This window comes from Corvus kubaryi, unplaced genomic scaffold, assembly GCF_017639235.1.
Source record: "Corvus kubaryi isolate FWS band 111438036 unplaced genomic scaffold, C.kubaryi_AGA036_p1.0 65132, whole genome shotgun sequence".
In the NCBI taxonomy this organism is placed as follows: domain Eukaryota; kingdom Metazoa; phylum Chordata; class Aves; order Passeriformes; family Corvidae; genus Corvus; species Corvus kubaryi.
In genome coordinates, this window is record NW_024581785.1 from 1 (window position 1) to 26,726 (window position 26,726).

Here is a 26,726-nt window from a genome sequence, read left to right on the forward strand (position 1 = left end):
AACGGCGTACGGCCCGCGCTGCGCCAACGGCGTAGGCGCCGCGCCGCGCCCGTGCGCGCCCGCGCGCCAGCGGCGCAAGCGCGCTTCGTGAATACGGCCCGCGGGGCGGAGCGCGGCGCAAGCGCAGCGGGCGCGAGGGTGGCGGCGCAGCGGCGCTGGCGTAGCGCGCGTTCGGGAATAGCGGCCGGCAGGCGGCGGCGTGCCTTTGCGGCAGCGCCGCGCGCTTTACGGCAGCCCCGGTTAACCCCGCGCTGCCCGGCGCCGCTGATCGCGACAAGCGCCGCTGTCGCGACAGGGCCAGCGCTGCATCAGCGCCCTGCAGGGGGGGAGGGCGCAGCTCTCACACAGGGAACAGGCCGCGCTGTAGTGTGCCTTGTAGGGTCCGGCTCCGGCGTGGGTTGTCGCGGTGCTGTCGCGACTTGGATGCCACCGTCCTCCGGGTGGGGTACGGGCCTGTTGCGGGGACAGCATGGGGTGTATCGACCCAGTTAGAGGGGACAGGCCCTAATATGTGAGCGAGCCCCTCAGCGGAGTACAGACCCCGTGCTGGGGTAGAGTCCCTGTTGTGGGGTACAGCGCCTGTTTTGGGGTACAGCCCCATGCTGGAGTACAGCCCCTATTTTGGGGTACAGCCCCCGTGCTTGGGTACAGGCCCTGTTTTAGGGTACAGCGCCTGTTTTAGGGTACAACCCCTGTGCTTGGATACAGACCCTGTTTTGGGGTATGGCCCCTGCTCTGGGGTATGGCCCCATTCTGGGGTACAGCCCCTTTTTGGGGCACAGTTCCCTCCTCACATCCATCCCCACCACAGACCCTCTGGGGCAACCTCGGGATGGGGAATGGGGGTCCCGCAGAGGGGGCACAGCTGTGGTACCTCTCCGATGGGAACAGAGGGGAGTTGGGGTGGGATTTTACAGGCATTGCTGCCTTTTTGGGGACATCAGCTCCGAGCAAAGCCACTCTGAGGGAGGCAGAGCTGCTGCCATCCCACTGCCATCCTGCTGCCTCGCAGGGGACAGAGCTCCAGGACAGTGGGATCTGCTGGGACAGGAGCCAGGCAGGGACACAGGAACCAGGCAGGGATGCAGACCCCAGTGCCACCTCCTAAAGCCTTTCATTTTCCTCTGATTGATCACCTGGGGACAAATACTCCATCCCCGAACCCCCTCAGCGAAGGAGGGCACAGCCAGAGGATCGTTTCTTTCTCACCCCTTTTTTTCTCAACCCCCAAGTTTGAGAATTTCAGGGTAAGGTTGGAGGGAGGGGACACCCCTGCACAACCCTGCTGGTCTCACCTTCACCTCAGCATGGAGCAGATCCACCCCAAAAGGATTTTCAGGCAATGGGAAAATGAGTTTGTGTGGGTTTGGGGGACAATCAGGTCTTCAGCCACCGGCATCACCCCAAGTACCCATTTCACCATTTCCAACTGCTTGAGTTGGTTCTCTCTCCTGTGACAGAAATGTTGCAGGGAAAAGCTCTCCCCACAACGTTTGGCTGAAGGACTTTTCCCTGTGGGTGTTTGCTCCTACAAAAAAATGCTGATTTTAGAGAACCAGGAAAATTCTGAAAGCATGAATTCCAGCTGCTCCCATCCTGTTCCTGTGCTGTGACACAGCTCAGGAGGGTGGTGAGGGGCCATGCCCCATGTCCTGCCCCTGGAGAGGATAAAACCACCCCTTGAGAGGATAAAATCACTTCTGGAGAGGATAAAATCACACTGAAACCCTCCCTTTCTTCTTTGCCCCATCCCACCCCCCCAGTCTGCGATTTTGTGGCGATTTCACACACTTTGAGAACTCACAAGCTGTTCAGACGTTTGGCTGCAGAACTGAACCACCCTCTGAAGCAGGAGAGTGGGGAAGAAGGGAGGTTTGATTTTATTTCAAGGCAGATCTCCAGCGGTGAGCACACGGTGTGCCAAAGGCCTGCAGAGACACGAGCAGCTCATGCCACGGAACCAGCGCGGGGAGCAAGAAAAGCCAGGGAATTTCTGCTGGGAAAGCATCCAGCCAGGAACCCTGTCCCTCTCCTGTGGGCATGAGACAATTCAGGCTCATTCACAAGCAGACAACACAAAGGGACCACTGTGACTGCACGGGAGAATGGGAGAACGAGCTGCTGCGGGGCAGGTGGGCAACACCTTCCCAGCTGGAACATCCCGGCCTGGGAAACTGGAGAGTGACAGAAACACAGCAGGAACCAGAGAAAAGGAGAAGCCAGGCCCTCACAGTGTCCTTCATGCCCTGATGCCAGGGATCCAGAGCTTTTTGGGAGCTCCTCAGGGTGGGGGGCTGAGCTTGGCTGCGCAACCACCCCCATTCCCGAATCCGGGCGCGTTCCTCACAAACCCTTCCCAGTCCTCCTGCAGCAGAGGCAAAAAACCCCCTCATTCCAAGTGCCAAGGTCCTGCCTGAGTGGCAGCTGGAGCAGGAGCTTAAAATGTGCCTCGTGCTCAGATTTTGAGGCCCTGGAGCAAGAATTTGAGGAAAATCCAATTCATCCTCATGCTCAACACACCAGGGCACAGCAGCAGCTGTGGGGAACCACTGTCAGAGAGAGAGGGATGGTGAGGGCCAGGCAGGGGAACCTGGCACAGGGCTTTGGAGAAAGGGAAGACACTGAGTTCAGCAGATGTCCCATCAACAGCTGTGATGGAAATGGCTCTTCTAGGATTAAATATCTGCCACGGAGTGGTACTGGGGTGTGACACCACAATATGGTGATTTCCATATTCCCACCTGGAGTGTTGTGTCAAACTCTAGGGCCCCCACACAAGAAAGACATGGACCTGTGGGAATGAGTCCAGAGGAGGCCATGGAGTCCCTCTGCTCTGGAGCCAGGCTGGGAGAGCTGGGGGTGCTCACCTGGAGAGGAGAAGGCTCCAGGGAGAGCTCCGAGCCCCTTGCAGGGCCTAAAGGGGCTCCAGGAGAGCTGCAGAGGGACTGGGGACAAGGCATGGAGGGCCAGGACCCAGGGAATGGCTTCCCAGTGCCAGAGGGCAGGGCTGGATGGGATCTTGGGCAGGAATTGTTCCCTGGGAGGGTGGGCAGGCCCTGGCACAGGGTGCCCAGAGCAGCTGGGGCTGCCCCTGGATCCCTGGCAGTGGCCAAGGCCAGGCTGGACATTGGGGCTTGGAGCAGCCTGGGACAGCGGGAGGTGTCCCGCCCGTGGCAGGGGTGGAACGAGATGGGCTTTAAGGTCCCTTCCAACACAAACTATTCTGGGATTCTGTGGTAACTTTGGAAAAACATTTTGGGTAATAAATTCAGCCATGTGCTAAAGGGAGTCAACTCACCTTCACTGTCCAAGCCCATTTACTCCAGGGATAATGGTCTCCTTCCAGGCAGGAACTGGGGAAAGCAGACACCAGCACTGCCAGGGGCCAGCACGAGGCTCTCTGCACTGTGGAAAGGCCACAAAAATGACCTCAGTGCTTGGGAGATGGGACTTTGTCCACACTCTGCTCTCCAATCCCGTTGTTAGAAGATGGGAGTAAGAGCAGCACCTTTGGTCAAAGTTGATGGGGCGTCTCTGAGAGTACAAAGCACAACGAGCCACTCACACCCATCCCCAGCACAGAGGATGAGCCTCATCCATCAACGTGCTGTTCTTTCACAGAGAGAACAACATGCAGTGGGAGACTTTGGAGGAAAATAGAGCTTTTGCCATTTCCCTCTGCCAGATAACTCCGGTTACCTAGGAACAGACACTTCTCCAATGCGGCCAGTTCTCCTCATCAAGCACAGGATGAGCATTTATTGTCTTGTGATTAGGAGAAAAACACAAAACAAAACCCAGAGCTCCACGGGTGACATGAAACATTGCACACAGACACGCCACGTGACGCCCGACCACACCAGGAGCCAGGGCCGGGTTAATGGTGTTAAGAACTCTTAGAGATCTATTGTAAACATTTAAAAACATACAGAGGAGTCCAAAAAAAAAAAAAAATTAAGCCATGGCTGTTCAGGCAGCATGTTGGGTCAACTTTCTGGAATTATGGTTTCTGGCATTGAAGAGGAGGGAGGGGGGTGAGATGGCAGATCCCACCTGGGGGTGCATTGAGCTCCACAGGGATCTCAGGCAGTGCAGGCTAATGGGGGGTGGTTCTGGTGTCCAGCTCCAACCATTCCGCTGGGCAGGCTCCCAGGCACCTCCTCCCCTTGCATCAAGCATTTCCAGTGTGACTGAGGGTGGGTGCTTCAACACAGCCCCCATATTCTCCAAGGGGAAAATCCCAAAGAGAAGGAGGATGTGGAGCCCCCAGCAATGCTTCTCCTCTTGGTTCCTTCGAAACCTCCAACTTGACACACTAAAATGGGGCAGGAATCAAAGGGTTTTGAAGAATTTTGGCAAGAGGCCGAGGATGGCGAGAGGCAGGACCGAGGGACACGGATGCACCATGTCCTGGCTCCCAAGTGTGGCCAATCCCACCTTCAGCCCCGCTGACCCTCACCCCGTGGTGCATCCATCGTATTTCCAGGGAGTCAACGCCAGGCAGTTCTTTCATCACTCCGATGGCAAGCGACAGAGAACACTTAAAATTACACTTGACACAGGACAAAGGCACCTAAAAGCTTCACAACACCATCAGGTCATGTTCTGTTAAGAAGGCTCCAAGAGCTCATCCTCCCAAGTGCATTGCACACTCTCCAGGAAAAAGCCCTGGTGCTGGGAGCACGTTGGTGTCCCAGAGCCAGCGGAGGGCTGCTCCTGCAGCAGGGGGTCAGTGTGGCTGTAAACGCAAATTCGGGGAGGCTCTGCCCTCCCATCCAGGGTTGCTTTTGCTTTGGCCCTGGTAACACAGGGGTCGTGCAGACTCCAGGCTGTGCTTCCCTCATTATTTACAGTGTGACACAGGACGAGTTAATAGGGAAACAGGGAATTCTGCAGGGGCGAGGGGGAAGCGGGAGCTCTCCTCCATGAACTGTGATTTCATTAGATAAGGCACGTGTAGAGAAAAATTTTCAAAAGATCACTTGCAAATCAATTCCACCTAGCTAGGACCATGTCCCTGTCCCTTTCCAGGAGCCAGTTTTGTTTTCCAGTTTCTCACTGTGAATTTGGAGTGACCCCATCAGCAGCCTGCCAAGGCAGCAGGCTCCGGGTCTGATCCCCAGGGTGCCCAAACCCTCCTGGGTCTCCCAAATGGAGCACTCTGGATCACTGGCCAAAACTTTGAGCGCCAAAGACTTGGAACACTCACTCCCTATAAAAAAATTGGGAACTGACCTCCCAGTTGGGACGGGTTTGAAAAAATTCACAGCAGGCTGAGGGGGGAAGAGGAAACCGCAGCCTTTGCTGCTTGGATTGCTGTAGGACACTGGGAATTGGATGGCTCAGGCACAGAATGGAGATGAATGACAAGGTGGAGGATAATCTCAGGGAAAACAATCCCTCTCAATAGCTTCATCCTCCCTTCAGCTGATCCTTGGAGAAAGGCAGGAATCTCTCTCTCATGGAAGTGCTGCCAGCCACAGCCAACAGCAGCCATGAGGACTAACAAGCTTCCCTTGGTCTCCCAGACCCCACTGTAATGTCTGGAGTTCAACCACACCAGCAGAAGGCAGAATTAAACTATTCATTGTAACAGAAGCATTTCCAAACCACACTGGGGCCCCAGCACTGAGATAATCATTATCTTGCATCCGGCTCCTGGCCGGGAACCCGGGAAAAGGGAGTCCCAACAGGACAAGGTGTGTCCAGTGGGGCATTCCTTGGGCCAGCACAAAACCTGGCTGGAAGTTACACAGTGGGGAGATCTCGTGCCGAGTCCCTGTACCAGGGTGAACATCACCAAGGCCCAGTGTCAGCTCTGCACTGGTTTCCACTGGGCTTTGATTCAGGCTTTAGTGAGCAATCCTGAACCTAAGGAGATGAATCTGCACCTTTGGAACGTGTGGATCCGGCGAGAAGTTCTGGCAGCAGGGAAAGCAAGACTTGTAGCATCACAACAGTCTGAGCCAGGCAAATGAGGACTCGTGGGGACTTCACATCCGAGGACTCACCCAGGGCACGCTCTGTTACCTGCAGGGATCCTCCCACGGGGGGTGGGGCTTTCACAAATCACGTCAGTGTCACCAGTACCAAGTAATTGAAGGGCTGCATTTCCCTTAGAGTGAAAAATTCCACATTATTCATCCAGGAGAGTAAACACCAGTTGCTACCAATGCTCTGATTGCATTTGCTGCAGACGGCGTGGTGCTGAGCTGTGCATTCCATGGAAGCTGAGCAGGAGCAGGAGCAGCTGTGGTAGTGTTGCCATCACGGGGAAGCTGAGCCTTTTCCAGGGATGGTCAGGAGAGGATTCCCTCAAGCAAGGGCAGTGAAGGGTTTGTTCTCAGTCTGCAACGAGGCAAATACTGGTGACTCAAGGCAAACAAAAAGCTTTCTGCCACAGCCGTGCAGTGCAGTGGAGGTGGGAAGGGCTGAGAGCACGGACATTCCGCAGGGATCAGGAGACAAGAACCAGAGAGGTCCCCGAGATGAGTGGGGTGCTTGGGGGGAATGCAAATGATCTTTTCCAATAACAAGAATAAAAAGACCAAAAAGGAGAGAATCCAGGCAGTTTGCAGCTGTCGCTGCTTAAGGCCATTGGTTTCCAGAGGGATAGTTGGGCACTGTGGGATACTCTGGCAGGCTGTTCCCAGAAAAATTGCTGTACTGGGCCTCCCTGCTGGGAGGGTTCCTCCATGCGCCGCTGTTCCACTCATCTTGAGCCTTCTGGAAGCTTCCACCAGCCCCTCGGTAGATTTTATGTACCTAAGGGATAAAAGGGAGGAGAGGAGAAGAGTCAGCACCAGGAGCCCAGAGCTGTGCCCCTGCAGAGCCACTTGGGAACGGGATGGTGGATTTGTTCCTCTCTCCGTGAAGAGCTGGATTTCCGAGGAACAAAAGCACAAAAAATGCAATAATGCAGTGAACAGAGGTGCAGATAGAGAGTATCAACCCAACACTTGAACCCATCTCAGCTGCATGCCCAGGATTCAGGATCCCACAGCAAGGCAGACAGCCCAGGCCAGGGGGTTGAAACCGCTCCAACACAGACACCACTGCTTCCACAGGGCTTCTGTTTTCCCCATCTGCCAAAGCTTTCCAGAGAGTCCTACTGCAAATCCTTCTTTCTGCAGAGACCCAATTCCCACCCTGCCACCTGGTCCCCACTGCAGATGCTTCACCACTGACCATCCCAAAGAGCAACAAATCATGGAATCACAGGATTGTTGAGGTTGAAAAAGACCTGCAAGACCACCAAGTGCAACCATCATGCCAGCTCCACCATCATGTTCACCACGAGCCCATGTCCCCAGGGGCTACATCCACTTGCAGGGATGATTATTCCACCACTACCCTGGGCAGCCTGTTCCAATGCTTTACAACCCTTTCTGTGAAAATAAATGCTCCCTAATATCCAATCCAAACCTCCCCACTTCACACAGCCTCAGGTTGCTCCACATGAAGCTTGCTTTGCATGACATAAAGCAACATCACCACACGACACCGTGACAATTTCCAGCCTGAGCTGTCTTGTGCTGTCTGGATTTGTCCTCCAGAAACTCTGAGAAACATCAGCTGACTGCACTGTGAAACCTTTCAAAGCAGTGATGCCTTGTGGTGGTTGCTGAGCTGCCTCTTTGCATTATTGTTACACACAGCAGGGATACTCCAAGTCAGAGAGATCTGAAGAATCCCAGAATGGTTTGGGTTGGAAGGGACCTTAAAACTCCTCTCATTCCACCCCCCTGCCATGGGCAGGGACACCTTCCACTAGAAGAACCTACCCTTAAAAGGCAGATGAGCATCGCGACCGCTGACATTGTGAACATGATGGCAGGGAAGAGCATGAACACAGCAGCTGCCACGCTGGTGCTGAAGAAGGTGATGGCTGCCAACCATCCACTGGAAGAAACAGAAAAAGAGATACAATATCATAATAATCTGCTTTTCAAAGTGTCCTTGTTATCAGAAAAACTGTTTACTTGCTTATAAGGCCCTGGCACAGGGTGCCCAGAGCAGCTGGGGCTGCCCCTGGATCCCTGGCAGTGCCCAAGGCCAGGCTGGACATTGGGGCTTGGAGCAGCCTGGGATAGTGGGAGGTGTCCCTGCCCATGGCAGGGGTGGGATGGAATGGGCTTTAACATCCCTTCCAACCCAAACCATTCTCTGTTTCTGTGATTCGTAACCCAGAAATTACAAGGCAGCTTTGAAGCTCTTGAAAATGAAACGAACAATGAAGACAATTGACAGAATTCAATGCAGGTGTTTCCCCAAGATCTTAACTCTCACTTGCCAGCATCCCTCACTAAGCCAGTCTCAGAGCTTTAAGGGACAGCCAGCTGCACGGAGTTTGGGAAGAGAAGATATATTCCCAAGGTGCTTTTGGCTGTGCATCTAGAGACCAGAGCTGGGATCAGGGAACACCAGGGTCCTGTGATTTACACTCCATCTCCATTCCTTTGCTGACAAAAACCAGGTGAGGCATCAGCAGTTCTGAAAACAGAGTGTTATATGGAGTGCTAGGACTTTCCATTACTTGTAGTTTCAGCAGGAATTGCTCTCAAGTCTCTAAAGACAGGAAGCTATAATGCCAAACAATTATAACACAACCAGGGACAGACACTAACAAGCTCCCATTTATTACAGGAGAACTCTCACAGTACTTCTCATAGGCCAACAGTGAGTCACACACTCTGCTCACCGTGTGCTGCCAACCAGCTCTGAGGGCAAAGCTGAGCCTGACATGAGCTGGTTAAATGGTGAAAGAAATGGACACTGAGGGAAGAGCCTACAAAGAGCAACCAGCTGAAGATCACAGAGTGGTTTGGGTTGGAAGGGAGACCTTAAAGCCCAGCCAGACCACATGGGCAGGGACACCTTCCACTAGATCAGGTTGCTCCAAGTCCCATCCAGCTTGGCCTTGATTTCTGCCAACACAGCAATGAAACCTGAATCGTGCACCCCAAGAGCAGATACAGCTGTGCCACTGGGGAAATCAGAAAGCTTCTTCCTCTCCACCCTGTACAGACTCCCATCAGCCTCTCCAAGTCCTTGGAAACGGCCACAGCTCAGAGCTCCCGGGCCTGCTGGGACATTCCTGCTTACCACGCTCCCCATCCGGAGAAGCCGATCGCCTGCAGGACCGTGAGCAGGAACTGCGCCCCAAAGATGAAGAAAAAGGCCATGAAATTAAAGGAACTGTCCGACCTGTGGAGGAAGAGAGGAGGTCAGGGGGGCACTGGCACCTTGTGCTGCTTCACACCCATGTCTGACCCCACCACCACATTCAAACCCTCCACAGTGGGGACTCCAGAGGGATCCCTCCACAGCTGTGTGCTGGGAGGCTTCTTCCCCTTCCCTGGCAGTGAGAGCACACAGCTCCATGACTCAGCAGCACAGACTGTCTCCCAATAACCTGGCTCCTGCAGTTGCTCTCCCCAAGGAATTGCACGTATGATGACACACAAGGAGAGGCGGAGGGACACGAGTCTCCCACACAGAGAGTCTGAATCATTCTCTGATCAAACATCAGCCTAGCCTGATACCTGCCCAGCTCAGCCCCTGGCAAGGGGCACACAGGGGCCTGACACTGCCAGGTAGAGCTTGTCCATACACTAGAAGTGATCATTGAGCATGAGAATTCCAGCTGGGAATGTCTCAGTGTCTGCTTGCCATCATGTTCCCACACCCGTGGTAAATAATCCAGCTCTGGGACATCATAGGAGGGAAAGCAGCCATGAGAGAGCTGGGTGGTACCCTGAAAGCAGAGACACACTTCCCATCTCTGCAGGCTCCCCATCCTCAGGATGTACAGGTGAGGTCCTTGAGTTTATGCAGGTACAATAATTAGGTACAAAATGACCCCAAGCAAGATGCTGAGCAGGGACATTCACAGTCTCTGTCATGGGTGCACTGGGGGCCCAGCACTGCCCTGCCCAAGTCTGGGCTCTGCCACAATGCATCTTCATCCCATCAAACCAGCCACATCAGGCACATTCAAAGTTCCTCAAACTATCATTTTTACTGATACAAATGATTCCCATACTCTAAGGAACTCAAAGGGCCAATGATTTATCTACAAAAAACACTTCAGGTGCTTATGAGGGAGTTTGGTGCAAAAGGGAGTTAACAAAAGAGCTCCAACCACTGCCAGCTCCTGCTTAAGCCCTGAAAGTATTTAAATGCTTATTATTTTAATTATTTTTATTATGCTAATGGTTGTTAGTATTACAATTCTAGCCCCTGATGCCTAGGGAGGAGATGAGGGAGGTGAGCACGTGGAGAAGCCTCCAGCCAGGCCCACGCTCCTCAGAGCTGCCCATGTTGGTCTGGGTGTCTGTCAGCTCCCAAATGGTGGTTGTGCAAGATTTGTCATCCTTGAGTATCCTCACAATCCCACCCTTCAAATACCACCTCAGAGTACAGCAATGTGAAAGAAACACTTTAGGCAGGGCCTGCTGACATTGGTGCCTGTCAGAATCCAATTAACAAGGATTAGGCTCGAGGCTGAGCCTTCAAACAGACTCTTGCAACTCCGACCTGAAGGGGCTGGAGGAGTCTTCATTTGAAAGGATCTGCAGGAATTAGTGAGGATACAGAGAAAAGGTGATTTCTCATCCAGCTTTCTGGTGCAGATTTGCTACAGCTTTGCCCTAGCGCCAAAGCTCTGCAGCTAATTTAATTTGGGATGCAGCGGGATGAAGAAGGTTCTAGGGAAGCATCCTCGCAGGACAGGGTGCCAGCACTGAAGGGTGGCCCCCTCCAGGACAAGTGGGTCTGATTTTGCCTCTGGAATCACCACTTGTGATCCCATCAGTGCTGCCCCTCCGCAGTGATTTCCACGCCTCTTCCCAACTGCTGTCCCAGGGGATGATCCCTGGGCTCCCCTCTCTGTCCCTGGGGTTGAGTCTTTATTTAACTGCAAGTCTGTGCACAGAGTAACCTCGAGGACCTCTCAGCATTCACTTGCATAAACACATCCAAACAACGTTCAAGGAATAATGAGAAACGGCCCTTGTGGAGCCCGAGGGAGGTCAGCAGGGAGGAGTAATTTTTCCCAGACTTTAGAATGGAAATTCCTCTTTGAACAGAGCTCCAGCACTTGGAGGCCCTGGGGCTTCTGAGCTCAGGATGGGGGCAAACTCCGGCTCCAGAGGGCAAGAGTTCAGAGCTGGGATTTTCATGTCCTTTAGAACTTTGAGACAAATCCAACCCTCCTGTTTCCAGCAGAAATGACCCTCCCCTGTACTCCACGATGCCACTGGTGTTTTATCAGTACCTGCCCAGTGCTGTGGGCATACAAAGCATCAATTCAGAAGTGCATTTAAACAATTTATCGTGTACTAAACAGACAGGACCCACCTGCCACCTCCCACTTCCATCAGCTGCTTCTGCTGTTACCCAAACCAGCTCATCACTGGGTCTGGTGAATAATCAAAATCCAGAGTATCCTACCAAGAGGAGCTTCACCTTCAGAGGGCAAAGCCCTGACTGGTGTGTGGGGTGTGGTGGTGGCACTGGCCAGGTCCTTCCTTTCCCTGTGTCAGGCTGGGAACTGCTCAGGACCCTCCCAGCTCTGCCAGGCTTTACACATTAATGTCTGAGTGATGCCTCGTGGTCCACAGCAAATGCAAATGATTATTAATTAAAGCAAAAATGTAGGATGGTTTTAAATATTTGTGGAGTTTCAGAAGGACTGACTCCAGGGAACTGCTTTTATCTAAAAAGCCAAGCAGACAAGCTCTCAAGTAGCCAGAGACAGAAATCAGAAGAGTTTTCAAAAACTAATAACTTAATAGTCTTCCATCAAAATAAGCCTTAATGAAGCTTTACCAAATTAGCACCTATTGCACTAAGATGAGGGTGCTGCTAAGTTTGAGATATTTAAGTAAAACATGAATTTAACCCCCCTAGAAGTGGCAAACTGCTCACCTCCAATCTTATGTGACCCTCAGTCCCGTATCTAGTGTTTAAAAGTAGCCACATTCTTCTTCATTTCGAAAGTAAACAAGACATTCAGACTTCAAGTGCTGAACCTTCATCCCAGTCAGAGAGATCTCCCCAGCAGCACCACCCAGTAACAACTGGGGAAGCTTCCAGAGAAAATTGGACCAGAAGCACCTCCTGGGCTCCTACTCACCGAAAGGCTTTGTAGGCAGGTCGGAACCAGCAGACGTAGCCACAGGGGCTGAAGAGGATCAGCCAGAGGATGGCCAGGCCAAAGTTGACCCCGTAGCCTCCCCCGATCCACCAGGCCAGGCAGGCGATGAGGTTCACGGCCAGCGTGATGCAGTAAACTGGGGAGAGGGCAGAGGAGAAAACGTGGGGTGGGGCAGTTTCAGGACTTCATGAGAAAAGGAAACAAAAGATAATGGCTGGAGCTGTGTCAGGGGGGTTGGGATGGATCTCAGGGAAAGGTTCTTCCCCCCGAGGCTGCTGGGCACTGCCCAGGCTCCCCAGGGAATGGGCCCGGCCCCGAGGCTGCCAGAGCTGCAGGAGCGTTTGGACAGCGCTCTCAGGGATGCCCAGGCTGGGGTTGTTGGGGTGTCTGGGCAGGGCCAGGGGCTGCACTGATGGTCCTTGTGGGTCCCTGCTAACTCAGGATGTTCCAGGACTCTATGAAGCCCCCAGGATTCCAATGGGAAAGGTCCCTGGGGCAGCAATGCAGCTGCTCCGAGCGAGTCGCAGGCTCCTGTGTGACCCTGGAGCTGGGAGCACAGGAACATCCAGCTCCAGAGGGATCCTGCAGCAGAGGGATGAGGGAACTCTTTTACAACCTGTCAAAGGATGGAGAGCTTGGGTAGCAACTGATGTGACCAACACACGACTCAGGCCAGTGTTATTATGAATTATGAGCAAGGTCTAAGCTCCATTTGTAGCAAAACCCTTTGTGAGAGGAGAGGGGGGTAACCCTGCCCCTGCCTCTGAATGACTCTGTGCTTGCTGGGGCTGCCTCAGGAGCTATCTCAGAGCCAGCTCAGTGCCTTGCAGGCTCTCTCTCCACTTCCCTGGGCCTCTGAGGAAGCCTGGATACCAGCTTGAGGGCTTGAAGTGCTGCCTTGAGCAAGGGGATAAACAAACTCCAATCAGGCTGAGAATATGGGACCATAGGGGTGGCTTAGAGGTCTTTTCACATTCCTGTTCCTGTCACTTGGATAAAAAGGAAAGTTGACAAAGGCCCCCAGAGCACAGCAGTGCTGCAGTAAGTAGTAGTACGTGAAGGGATGCTGCTCTCCCATTTTTCTGGAGCTCACATCCCTGGAAAGGGGGTTCAGCCACAAGCCAGGGCTCCCTGCACCTGTCCCTGCATCCCCCCAGGCACTGCCAGGGTCAAAGAGGCCAATTTACAAGCTCCTATTTTGGAAAACTGGTGGTGACTCTTCAAACCCTTTGTGGTAACCTGTATCAACAAGCACAGAGAAAGGAGACAGTGGAAGGTCCAAACACCAAAGACCCTCCAGCACAGCCTGGTGATGAGCTCATGGGAACACTCTGGACCTTGGCCTCAGTTATTCAGGCAAAATTAAATCCCTGAATTTCTCTTCACCTGTGCCAAGGGTCCTGCCCATTCCCTGCTTCACCCCCTGCCATGGCTCTGCAGCTCATCTGCACATCACTGCCTTGGTCCTTCTGACTCTTCCCTCTCCTCCTGGGCACTGACCCACCTGCCTTCACACAGCCTGGGAGTCCTAAACAAATGCAAGGTTTTATGGTCACAAAATTATATTGACAACGCAGGAGAATGAAACCTACACCCAGCTGCTACTTCTGACTTACACTGAGAGTAAAATAAAACACTGTTTTACTGCAAAGAAAATGTCTTCTGAGTAGCCAACAAGGCTTAACACACAATGGTTTGGATGTGTCTTAATGTTGGGGGGGAAGAAAGAATAGTAGTTATTTAAATTAATTAATTTTAGGTATTTAAACTAACAGTTTGTAGATTCCCCATTCCTAGCAGTGTCCAAGGCCAGGTTGGAGCACCCTGGGATAGTGGAAGGTGTCCCTGCCCATGGCATGGGGTGGCACTGGATGAGCTTTCAGGTCCCTCCAACCCAAACTGTTCTGGGATTCCATGAATCTGATATTTCATTTATACACCAATTAGCTGTACTTCTCCAAATATTCATTTTCAGAAGGTATTTATTCTCTAAAAGTTACTTAATTAAAAAAAAAACCCAACAAAACAATGCCAAGCCAAGAGCATCTACAAAGTTTTAAGGAACTTTTGGCTCTCCCTGTGCCTCAGGTCGGAGTTTGTTCTCCAGCAGTGGGAGCTCTGGTACAGCCTTCCCCAAACCTCCCTCCACCTTAATCCAGTGCTCACATCCAATTAAAGTAATGAGCAATCACCCTTCCAGCAACGACTCGTGCATTTCTACTTTTCAAAACCGGCCTTTTCTTGTTTACCTCCTTCCCTCTACGTGTCTCTCTCGAACCCATGCCAAAAAATTAGGGAGACCCCAAAAGGAAGCGCGCTGCAGATGGAAATGTGAAACTCCTGGTGCAGATGGCAGCTCTCCTGGCCATGCCCAAATCCCTGGCTCTCCTCCAGCCTGCCATTAACTCGACTGAGGGACTCTTTGTTTTGGGAGAGGGGAGGACAAAGGCAGCTTTACAGCTTCGACATCGCACCAGTGAGTCTGGAGGGACAGGCAGCTTCTTCAGGCAAGAAAATTACAGAGCTCATTGCAGCAGCTCCACATAACCAAAGAACAATGGAGCCATGGATTATGCCATTATTTATGCACACAAATCTCTCTCCTACACACATCCCGTGCATCTGGAATAAAAGCCACGCCACCAAATGCAGAGCTGGCAGAAAACAAGCTTTCCTTCAGTGAGAAGGGTAAAGAGGATGACAAGCATTTGGGGAAAAAACGATAAGCAAGGCAAAAAGATTCTTAATCTTCCAAAGCATTCCCTGTGGTTTCCTAGGCCTGTCACACGGATTTCATTCCTTGGAGAAGAATGGTCAATTTTCATTCCTGGTTTCTGAATGGCTGAGGCAAACAGGAGCCCAGGGCCAGGAGCTCTGTTCACACAGAGTATCAGCACATCACCAGCCATGACAGAGGATCAGCTCCCAACTTCAGCAGGATGGGGAGTGTTTGGGGGCTGTGGATAGCTAAGGAAGAGCCAGCAGGCAGCTAGAAGACACTGCTTTCATTGGGAAGCAAAATCAGGGGATAAGAGGGAATTTTAGCCTTCCTAGAGCGAGGTGGGGAGCCAGGTAGCAGCAAATGGGCCACATTTATTTTGTCTAAAATTCTCCTATTCCTCTTACCTTAGGGGAACTGGGAATTTCCTTAAGGTAGCTATTTTTGGGAGTTAAACAGGGCTTACAAAAAGGCTGGAGAGGGAATTTGGACAAGGCATGGAGGGGCATGACCCAGGGAATGGCTTCCCAGTGCCAGAGGGCAGGGCTGGATGGGATCTTGGGAAGGAATTGTTCCCTGGGAGGGTGGGCAGGCCCTGGCCCAGGGTGCCCAGAGCAGCTGGGGCTGCCCCTGGATCCCTGGCAGTGCCCAAGGCCAGGCTGGACATTGGGGCTTGGAGCAGCCTGGGACAGTGGGAGGTGTCCCTGCCATGGCAGGGGGTGGAATCAGATGATCCTTCAGGTCCCCTCCCACCCAAGCCAGTCTGGGATTCTATGATCATTTGACATTAACAAAGGTATCAAACATGCTCTGCTTTTTCCCTCTTCAGATTTACTAACAGACTTTGCCAGCACTGACACCCTCCTTTCTCCAAGATCCTTCAAGGATTCAAGGCACAGTTTAAAATTCAGGCATAAAGTTATATCAGAGTATTCTAAGGGGGATCATTGCTCCTCACCAACTAATTGCAGTCAAAACTTTAAAGCACATAAATCATTGAGATCTATGGGGTTTTACTACACAAATACCCTTTTCCAGCACAAGTTTTTTTATTCAACTTACAGATCCACACATGATAGATTCTCTTCACCAGAAACTGGTAATCGATGGGAATTTCATCAGCAAAATTCTGGTAGAAACATGGTTTCAAAGGGATGAACTTGGGGAGCGGTGGGAAGTTATTCACCTTTTCTGGAACACAGAACACAGATTTCAGCTGGGAGCAGAAATATGTCAGATCCTCCACACCTTCCCAACAGTGCTGCATGTTCATGCTCTCCCTGGACCACAAATATTTTGGTTTTCTTCCTCAGCAGTCGACAGGACATTTATTTTACTACACACAAGGCTGAGAGAGGGGAATAGGAACAAGCTAACAAACATCAGGTGGATTCAACACCTTTACACATCAGTGTGAGGTTGTGTGAAAGGTGCTGCAAGGAAAAAAAAACCTTAAAATAAGCTCCAGGATGAGTTTCCTCAGGAAGGGGGAGGTGTCAGCAACATCTGGGGGAAACAGCTGCACAGAGGTGATAAGTTACAGCCCTTCAGAAATGCACAGCAAGAGGAAAGAAAGGCTGGTCAGTGTCCAGACAAGCAGAGCTACCTTCAGCCACCAGCTCTGAGCAGGCAGGAGCATGTCCTGGCCATGGGTCAGGCCTTGGGACATGCAGTAGCCTGGGACAATAAGGAAGGGTGCCTGAAGGCATCCCCAAACTGGAATTCTGTACCCAGGTACCATCCAGTTCAGGGAAGTAAGTCAGATGCTGGGAAGGAATTCCTGGCTGTGAGGGTGGGCAGGCCCTGGCACAGGGTGCCCAGAGCAGCTGGGGCTGCCCCTGGATCCCTGGCAGTGGCCAAGGCCAGGCTGGACATTGGGGCTTGGAGCAGCCTGGGACAGTGGGAGGTGTCCCTGCCCATGGCAGGGGATGGAACTGGATGGGCTTCAAGGTCCCTTTTAACCCAAATCATTTTGGGATTCCATGGTTTTATGTCAGGGATGATCTTGTTTTGAAAGCACACATGATTTTTAATGGAAAAATGGTACATTCAAGTTTTTCCTTCAAGGTTAAGCCCTAGGGGGGGGAAAAAAAAAAAAGCAAAGAAAAAAAGCAAAAGCTTTGCATTCAGAGACAATAAATCAGCAAATGCTGCCAAAAGCTTTATGGTGAAGAAAACCCTACCTTGGGAAGAATTTCTGTTTTAAAACCAAGTAATTAAATGCCTGAATCCTCTGCTGCTGTCAGCTCCCGGATTTGTCTGTGTGTGCCTGGATGTGTGTTCCTACATGTTTGGGAATGTTTGCTCTTGCCTTCCAGAGCTGATTAAAGTTTGATTCCAGGGCATTGTGACTAATTGTCTCTAGCCTCCTTCAGCCCCAGTAAACAGAATTAAAAACAACCAGAGGAAGAGATGAAGAATGTCCTGGGAAAACCTCCAAATGGCACAGGAGATGAGAGGAAATGTCTGAACAAGAACTGTCAGCACAAGAGTTCCCCTTCTCTTCCCATTATCTCCGGCTGAGGAGACATTTTGCAGGAGCAGCTCCTCAGCTCCGTTTGAAGGTTGGCAGAGAAGAGCCTAGAGCTGCAGCCAGGCTTTAGGAAGGAAAAAGGCTTTCCCTCATGCATATTTTCACACAGAAAATATGGTGAGAACGCCCACTGGGAATACATCAGAAGTAGCTATGGAATAATGACTGAAGTCACCAGCCCAATTTGACTTCTCCTGATAAAAACAAACATCAAGCCTTCTGCCTCTCCTCACAAATCTCCCTTAAACCCATTTTACATTCATTCAGATGCCCTCCAAACTGGTTTGAGTTACTGGTTAACACCACTGCTGACTCCATCCCATGGAGAGCTGATGGCCCACAGATGCTTTCAAAGTCCACAGGAATTTGGACTCCTTTGCATTAATTTTTTGTTTGCTGAAAACACCTAATGGGATTTCTCCTGCACAGTGTGTCCCTGCAGCCTAGAAAGGGATTTAACAACGCTGGATCAAGGGAAAGGGGGGGACACAGCTTTTAAAGCTGAAGGGACAGCTCTCTAGGGAAGCCAGTAAGACCAAGATTAATCAAACACAGTAAAAGCAGATTCTCTAACCATTTTTTTTTTTCTGAGGGATGAGGAAACTTTTGCTCTGTTCCTCTCCAACAGCTGAAGCTGCAGATTGTTCCTCTGGTTCTGCTCTCTCCCATTTTCTGTCATGGAGAGCAGAGCTGCTGCCAGCTCCCAGTGCAGAGCTCCCACATGGTGGGGCCAAAACCAACCAGCCACTGCAGTTTGTCTTTTTTCAAGCTCATAAAATGGTCCAAACACCCCCACGATTGTTTGCTAGGTACACAGGACTGGGGATTACACCTCTGCTGCTGCCCACCTCCTCCCACCCCGAGACCCTGCAGTTCCCAGCTGTTCTGGGTTACTTCTGACATCAGACAAAATAAATTACATGAAAATATCCCCTTTCATGTCTGTAGAGCTTGGAGTGCTACAGTTCTCCCATCAAGGCTGGGATCAACCCATCAGATCAGCAAATGCACCCCATGCCTTCAAAAACCAAACTGCATCACCCATGAGCAGCAGCTGGAGGCAAATTCCAGACTTCCTCTTACTTCAAAAAAAGTTGGAATTTTGTTCCTAATTTCACTGCAAGTAAAATTCAGATGGATTAATGTCAACAGCACAGCCAGGAACACCATGGAAAGCCTCTGGAAAGAAGGACTTATTCTCATGTACTTTTTTCTGAATAAATTCCACCCTCATAAAACTTTCAAGTGAGTCACACCTGAGCCTTTATCACTTGGGCAGAAACCTCAGGAGACAGATCAGGACACAGCAGGAAAGTGAATGTGAGCAAGGCAAGAGAAGTAGCTGAAGAGCTTTAGGGATCACCAAGGTCTCGGGAAGGGACACAGGTCACATTCCTGACACGTTACAGCCACCACAGCACCATGAACAGCACTCTCTGAAACCACTCTCCCTCCTTGCCAGATCTGAGGTGCTCTTACCTGCCATGTCTAATACTTGTGTTCCCTCGTGAGGTTTCAGACAGAGCAACGGATCTGTTGGAGAAAAAAAATCAGGTCAGCACATGTCACTAACCAGCCCCCAGAGAACCTCCTGGAACTGGGAATGTTCCCAGTGTGTGACAAACAAGAGCTTGGGCTTCCCACTACAAACTACTCGTGTCCAGTCACCCAAAGGAGGAAGGCTGGAGCCTCACAGAAAGGATCCTGATTTCTCCTTGGGCAGAGGAAGCTCTGGCAGCACCTCATTCAGCCACTTGGAAGGTTTGTGTTGTCCAGCAGCAAACAAATGTGCCCCTGGCACTCCCTGGCAAAGGCTGAGGATGCTCAGGGAGCCCCTGCCAGAACACCTGCAGCTTCCAGGGGCAGTGACACAGGTCAGGGTGGGACCCAGCAGAGCTCATACATTGGAAGAGAAATGTGTAGAGCTCACCAGACTTAATGCCTCATTTAGGTGTTGAGATGATTTGTTGGCTCCTGGCTCTCTGTGGTGCTTCCCAACTCCTGGAACAAACAGATAATCCCTGTTAGCTGGGCACTAAACTCCTGCTTAACAAAAAAATAATCAGCTGGAACCAAACCCAACACCCCTCATTATTCTAGAAATTCTGCACAAATGCAGATTCATTCTTCCTGTTACCACCACTGAGCGTGGCTGTAACTCTGGCAGAAGCAAATCCTAGGAAGTTTACCCAGCATCAGCTGTGTTGCTGATTTTGGCAGAGCTGATCCCACAGATGAAATACACAGAGAGGTCTTTGCTGAGCTTTAATTCCACCCCTCCTTCCTTAAGGACAAAACACCATGTATCCCTGTGTCCCTACCTGCAAATCCCAGAATGGAAACACAGAACACACAAACCAGCCCCGCAAACCAGCCCTGGGGAGTCTGACAGAAATGAAGGCAGTCTAGACTAAAAACTGCCCCTAAGAACAGCCGACAGCAGTGGCAGCAGCGGGGTCTGAACAGCCACACTGTATCCAAATCCCTCTGGATTTACAGCAGCTGCTTCCCCTTTGCTGCACCTCCGTGCTCTCCTCCCGTGTGTCCCAGGTAAGGTCTGGAGGCTGCACGGTTCTGCACTGGCACAGTTGTTTTGCTGGGCTGCTTTGCTTTTCATTTGAGCTACTCTAACCCAGCCCGTGGAGACAACAGCACCCGGGACTGGACAAGCAGCCTGTTCTCCCTCTGCAGAGATGCACAAGCTTAAATAAGTCTGCACAGAGGAGAACATACCACTTTCCTGGGCCGGCCTCTAGGGAAGCCACAGAGTGTGGACAGGAGGTTCTGTCCCCTGGGAGCTGCTCAGGGATCCATCCCTGCCACAGCTGAGGCCTCCGGGCTGTCCCACAACACCGGCACTGCCCCGTGCCTGACAGCGTTTGTAACTGATGGTTTGGAAATGGGAGCCTTCTGCTTTGCATTTTTCAAATGTGTGAATAGAAAATAAAGGATGAAGACAGTTAAGAACACCATTAAAACTTCACCCCACCCTTCTGCAGCTGCTCCCGGCTGAGATCCGTGAATTTTGGGGGGAGAACAAATGGCCCATGAACAGCAGCTACACTAAAGCGCTAAGAGAGAGGAATCTTTTACTGAAAAATGAGCCAGTGAATAAGGTCCTTCTTCAGAAGAGGATTATTTAGCTGCTGCACTTCAGTGTTGGTGTCCTACAGCTGCAGAGAGGTGTCTGTCCACTGGAAAAGGGATCAGAAAGAAAGACTGAGGGGGACATTCTTGGCTTGACAGAGTTTTCCTGCAATGGCCAAACAATGGTTTTCCTGTTCCCCTCCTCTCAAGGAGACCTGTGGTGCTGTTGAAAGGCTTTAATTCAAATAAATAAATAAAACCCCCAGACAAAGCAGCATTCTGGTGAGGTACCCCCTTCTCCTTTCACCCAGCTGTTGTTATCCACCTGCTCCTTTCCTAACAAACTCCAGCCACACTTCGGTGCTTTGAAGACAGAGCACATGAAATTGGGATTTTCTTGTGCGGGGCCAGGGCTTGGACTCGATGATTCTTGTGGGTCCTTTCCAACTCAGGAGATTCCAGGATTCTCACACAATGAAGCTACAACAGAAACTTCTGGATACTGCCCTCTTCAGCCATCTTGCTTCCATGAGTAATCTCACAGAAGTTCCTGGGACAATGACTAATTTCCCTACAGAAAGATGTGGTTTGGATCCACAAAGCAGCGTTAAGAACCCTTCTCTCAGCAAGGACAGGCACACAAGGCTGTGTTTTACACTGAGTACTCAGTTCCTGAGATGTGTTCACTTTCCCAGCTCCCGGTAAAAGGAAAGGGAGCTTCTTCCCAAGAATTTCTTCCCAATATCCAGTCTAACCCTGCCCTCTGTCAGTTTGAAGCCATTCCCCCTTGCCTTGTCACTACACCCTCTTATAAACAGTCCCTCTCCAGTATGTAAATCAGATCTCTATTCACCTGGACATTTTCAGTTTAACTGGGAATAGGTAAAACCCAGCACCCTGTACCCACTGCAGAGATTTTCTTCATCTATAACCCACTACTTGTGGAGGGAGGAAAATCCCATACACGCTAAGGAACCTCTGGTGTGAAGTGAACTTCCTTTTTCCACTGTGTTCATCCGTGGTCAATGAGTAACTCCGAAGTTCGCAGTCCAACGCACATGACTCGGGAGTCCACTGGAGACAGTCGGAGCTTTTCTTCACCAGGATCTCGCAGACAAAATGCCCTGTGTCAGTTCAAGGGACACCACTTCCCTCTCAAACCAAGACACGAACACAAGCAGTGCTGTTTTTCTAGGCAGACAACACCACCATTCCTTTGAATGTGACTACAGTGTGAGATGCTGCACCATCTCACATTAGGGAAAATGTTGTGAAGGAATACCTGTGGGAATCTGCTTTGAGGCACATTTTGGGTACCACAGAATCCTGGAATATCCTGAGCTGGAAGGGACCCTCAGGGATCATTGATCCAACCCCTGGCCCTGCACAGACACCCCAACAACCCCAGCCTGGGCATCCCTGAGAGCGCTGTCCAAACGCTCCTGCAGCTCTGGCAGCCTCGGGGCCGGGCCCATTCCCTGGGGAGCCTGGGCAGTGCCCAGCAGCCTCGGGGGGAAGAACCTTTCCCTGAGCTCCATGCCCAGCCCTGACCCAGCTCCAGCCGTTCCCTGGGCTCCTGTCCCTGTCCCAGAGCAGAGCTCAGCCCCTGCCCCTCCGCCTCCCCTCGGGAGGAGCTGCAGCCCCCAGGAGCCTCCCCTCAGTCTCCTCTGCTGCAGCTGAACGAGCCAAGTGCCCTCAGCCGCTCCTCAGACCCTTCCCCAGCTCCGTGTCCCTCCTTTGGACACTCTCCAACAGCTTTGGACCCTTCTGATCTTGTGGTGCCCAGAGTGCCCCCAGCACTGGAGGTGAGGCTGCCCCAGTGCAGAGCAGAGCGGGACAATCCCTCCCTGGCCTGGTGCCCCCCAGGACACGGTGGCCCTTTGGGCTGCCAGGACACACCGGGGACTCAGATCCAACTTGGACCAACCAGGACCCCCAGGTCCCTTCCCACGGCGCTGCTCTCCAGCCTCTGATTCCCAGTCTGTCCCTGCATCCAGGGCTGCCCCACCCCAGGGCAGAATCCAGCACTTGCCCTTGTCCCATCTCACAGGGTTGGGGGCTGCTCAGCCCCGGCGTTTGGCAGAGACTCTCTGTGGGGCCTCTCTGCCTTCCACGGGGTCAGCAGCTCCTCCCAATTTAGTATCATCAGAAATTACTGAGTATCCCTTGCATTCCTGCTACTGCATACGCTACTCCTCAGTCCCCTTCTTTATTCTGCCCATATCAAATAGTTCAAAAAGTTTGTTATTTCTCGCTACTGCTCTCTCCAGAACCAGAGAAAGGTGGCAGAGAATAAGCAAAGGCCATGCCAAAAGAGGAGCAGTGACAGGGCAGTGGGAGAGCTGAACTCATTCCTGCTTTGCCATAAACCCACCAAGTGACCTGGGGCACGTCCCCATGACCAGATTCACAGGACACTGGCTTCTCTTGTGCCCTGCAGATCCCAGCCAATCTCAGAAGAGCCCAATATCCCAAGCCTGCCATCCAACAAACCCCCCAGTTTCTGTACTGCTTTTTTATTCTCATTCTGATTTGATGACTCTGCTCCCAGGGAACAAGTGACAGGACAAGAGGAGATGGACTCGAGTTGTGCCAGGGGAGGTTCAGGTTGGACATCAGGAGGAATTTCTCTATGGAAGGAGTGGTCAGGCTTTGGAAGGGGCTGCCCAGGGAGGTCTGGAGTCCCCATCCCTGGAGTGTCCCAGTGCCCTGGACATGGCACTCAGTGCTCTGGGCTGGTGGGGATCTGTCACAGGATGGACTTGATGACCTTGGAAGCCTTTTCCAACTTTAAGGACTCTGTGATTCTGCGATGCAGTGAGGCCAAGAGCTTCCACACAATCCTGTACTCCGGGGTTTCATCCAGAGCACTTTGCCAAGAGCAAGCAGAGGGGCAGGATCCCAGCACAGAGCAGAACTGTCCACATTAACAGGGATTTAACGATGGGAACAGAAGCAGAATGAGGAACCTGGGCACAACACACATCTCCTGACGGTGGTTCAAGCTGATCCTTTGGGGAGGACCATCAGACTACCAGGCTTTCAGAACTCACCCTGAGCCAGCAGACCCCAGACCTTTCAGAAGAGCCTAAAACAAACGAGCCCCTGCAGGGATCCAGGAGATCTGGATTTGAAATCACCCGGCTCGGCAGGGAATCAACACAGCCTCCGGAGCTCCCACACAAGCAAACGCCTTTCTCATGATCTCTCCAGCTGAATTTAAAGAGAAAAGTGGTGGCTCTGCACTGGTTTCAAGACAAAAGGCTGGGTTTGAGCCTCTTTCAGATGCCCAGCTCTTACCAGGAACTTCTCAGAGAGCCCAAGGCTGCAGCAGCCACTCCAAAACAATCAACTCAGCATCATAAACCCAGAGCTGACACAGCTTGGGTTTGGTGGTGTTTCCTCTCCCTGACACACCACCAGCCCTTACAGGGTGGGACACTGTCCCTGCAGTGACACAACCAGCCAAAAAATAACTCCAAAAGCCACCCAGCACAAACAGGGAGAACAGGGAAACTCTGTGTGTGTATGGCAGCAGTGCCCTGAGAAAAGGAGCAGGGAACAGTGAAGTTACAATGGTTACACCCCTCCCACGTCATTCCAAGATCAGCTCCGAATTCCTGGCTATACTGGGGGTTCTGCTGCCCCATCTCCCCCCATCCTGGAGCTGGGGAGACAGCAGAATTGGAAGCAATTCCCCTCAGGGCTCCCCCAGCCTGTTTACAGCCCTGCTGCCGCAGCAGGTGGGCAGGAGCCTTAATTTGGCTATGCAAAACCCACAGCAGACAAATATTCATTTTGGTACAACCACATCCAGGAGTGATGCGTGGCCGCTCAGGAACAGAAACTCAAAAGGCTCAAGAAGACAGAAAGCACAGAAACACCCGTGCTTAGGACACAAGCCTGTTCCACCCCTTGCCACCTGCTCAGACTGGCCTCACACAGAAGAATTGGATTGCAGACAGCAGCAAAAATATTAATTAGCCCAGAATAACACTGAAATGCAGATAAATCAATCCACCTATTGCTTAATTTCTAACCCACTGCTCTCTTCATCACAGGTTCCACAAAGGAGTTTCTTGAGAGAGTTACAGAACACCGGGACCAGAAATGAGAAGGGGAAATTAGAAGGGGAAATAAAACTACAACATCCAGGTGCTGTCTATCGAGGGCAACACACACATCTCCGGTACCCAAAGCACGCACATCAGAGAGGTTCACCCTCACAGCTGCTGGAGAATCCCTGTCACGAACCTCCCCAGCGGGAGCGGGGCACCCGGGCTATGTCACCCTGTCCCCCCTACGTCCCCACGAGCGCCGCCAGCCGTGTCCCAGCCGGGAAGGAGCCGCGGGAGGCAAATTCCCGAGCGCCCCCGGGGGTGGGGGTCTCACCCACCGCGGCACTCGGGACACGGCCCGGCCCGGCTCCTCCCGCCCGCTGCCCCCGATAGCGGCTCCCACCGGGGCCGCCCCCGATCCCTCTCCCGCCCGGGCTGTCCCCGATTCCTCCCCACACACGGCCCGTCCCCCCAGACCTGTCCCCGATACCTCCCCAAGCACAGCCTCCCCCATCGCCCCCTCCTCTGTCGCCCCCTCCCCGGGCACCCCCCGTTACACCCCCGGGCTCAGGGAGTGCCACCGCTCCCCCCCCGCCCCCGCTACACCACGAGCCCCCGACACCACCCGCGACCCCTCCCGCCGCCCAGCTCCGCCCCCGCTCCCGGCTCCCCCGTCCCTCCTCCGTGGCCCACTGCTCCCCCTCACGTCCCCAGACTCCCAGCTCCCGCTCCCCCGGCACTCCCCCGCCGCCCCCCCGACCCTCAGCTCCCCCTCCCGGCCCCCAGTTCCACCTCCCCCACCCCGCTCCCCCTTCCCGACCCCCGTTTTCCCCATCCCTCCTCCCAGGCCGCCCCCGGCCCGCCCGGTGCCCCCGGCCCGATCCCCCCGCGCCCACCTCAGCGAGCGCCCGGTCCCACTCCTCCCGGGCCGCCGCGGGGCGCGCTGGGAAACAGAGTCCCGCCAATAGCCGCCGCCGCTGCGCGTCCTCCTCCGTGGACTACAACTCCCAGCGTGCTCCGCGGCGCACCCCCCCGCCGCTGTCATGTGAAGGGCAGGGCGAAGGGGAGGGGCGGTGGCGCGGAACGGCGGCCGGGAGGGACAGAATTGTCCGAAGTACCGGGACCGACCCCGCCCGGAGGCTCCGCCGGGGAGAACCGGGAGATGCTCCAGGGGCTGGAACATCGCTCCCATGGGAAAAGGCTGCGAGAGCTGCCCGGTCTGGGGAGGAGAAGGCTGCGGAGAGACCTTAGAGCCTTTCCAGTGTCTAAAGGGGATCCAAGAGAGCTGCAGAGGGACTTTCGGCAAGGGCTTGGGATGACAGGACCCAGGGAATGGCTTCCCAGTGCCAGAGGGCAGGGCTGGATGGGATCTTGGGAAGGAATTGTTCTCTGGGAGGGTGGGCAGGCCCTGGCACAGGGTGCCCAGAGCAGCTGGGGCTGCCCCTGGATCCCTGGCAGTGCCCAAGGCCAGGCTGGACATTGGGGCTTGGAGCAGCCTGGGACAGTGGGAGGTGTCCCGCCCGTGGCAGGGGTGGCACTGGATGGGCTTTGAGGTCCCTTTTAACCCAAACCAGTCTGGGATTCTGGTACAGCTCGGTCCCGAGAGCACAGAAAAAATGAACATTTTTCCACTTAAAGACTCTGCTAAAATTTCTTTCTCACTCTTCGCTAAGATTTAAAATCACAATTTCCAACATTATTAGCTTGGGTTTTTTTACCTTGTAAAACAGACTTTATTTTTCTTCCTGTAAATTTTGTGCAATATACATCTATGTACCTACAGAACACACCTCAGTAAAAAGATTTTCATCCATACATTACATTACTTTTTATTTAATGTTATGAAAAATTCAAACAACATTTAACAGCAGTTTTGTAGTTAAATAAACATTTCTTCCTCCCCTGCCCTCCCTTCCTAAGCAGACTGGTCTGAAACAGGAAATTTTATTTAGTTTATTTATTTTTTCTGGTCCCTTCCAACCTGAACACTTTTGTTTGGTTCTAGAGCTCCTTACATTCTTATTTTCACCACATTAGACTCCTTAATGTCAGTAGGGATCCCCCTCCAAGGTCTCAGCTCTGCAAATCCTGTTAGTTTGGGTGTATAAAACCCCAACTCGGCTTTAAAAGTCATTTCCAAGCGCTGGGGCCGTGGTTTCTGTCACTCCC

At 52.5% G+C, this 26,726-nt stretch overlaps 1 protein-coding gene across 6 annotated transcripts; it reads right to left on the reverse strand.

Moving 5' to 3' along the window:
• Positions 1–1,824: 1,824 nt before the first annotated feature.
• LOC121673038 (secretory carrier-associated membrane protein 4-like) lies at positions 1,825–25,545 on the reverse strand. 6 transcript variants are annotated; one of them, XR_006019120.1, is made up of 10 exons: positions 21,464–21,891; positions 19,343–19,413; positions 18,892–18,945; positions 15,942–16,070; positions 12,140–12,296; positions 9,106–9,207; positions 7,785–7,902; positions 5,892–6,765; positions 3,299–3,405; positions 1,825–2,032 (listed from the first exon to the last, which is right to left on the reverse strand). XR_006019120.1 is itself a non-coding variant. In XM_042046072.1 (9 exons), the coding sequence occupies exons 4-9, from the start codon at positions 18,896–18,898 to the stop codon at positions 6,589–6,591; spliced, it is 690 nt and encodes a 229-aa protein (XP_041902006.1). In that variant the 5' UTR covers positions 18,899–18,945; positions 19,343–19,413; positions 21,464–21,623; positions 21,782–21,889; the 3' UTR covers positions 3,726–6,588. The 6 variants fall into 6 exon arrangements, 5 of the variants coding, with proteins under 5 accessions (XP_041902006.1, XP_041902005.1, XP_041902004.1 ...); XM_042046072.1 differs by lacking the exons at positions 1,825–2,032; positions 3,299–3,405 and having other exon boundaries at positions 3,726–6,765; positions 21,464–21,623; positions 21,782–21,889; XM_042046071.1 differs by lacking the exons at positions 1,825–2,032; positions 3,299–3,405 and having other exon boundaries at positions 3,726–6,765; positions 21,464–21,653; positions 21,782–21,888.
• Positions 25,546–26,726: the final 1,181 nt, after the last annotated feature.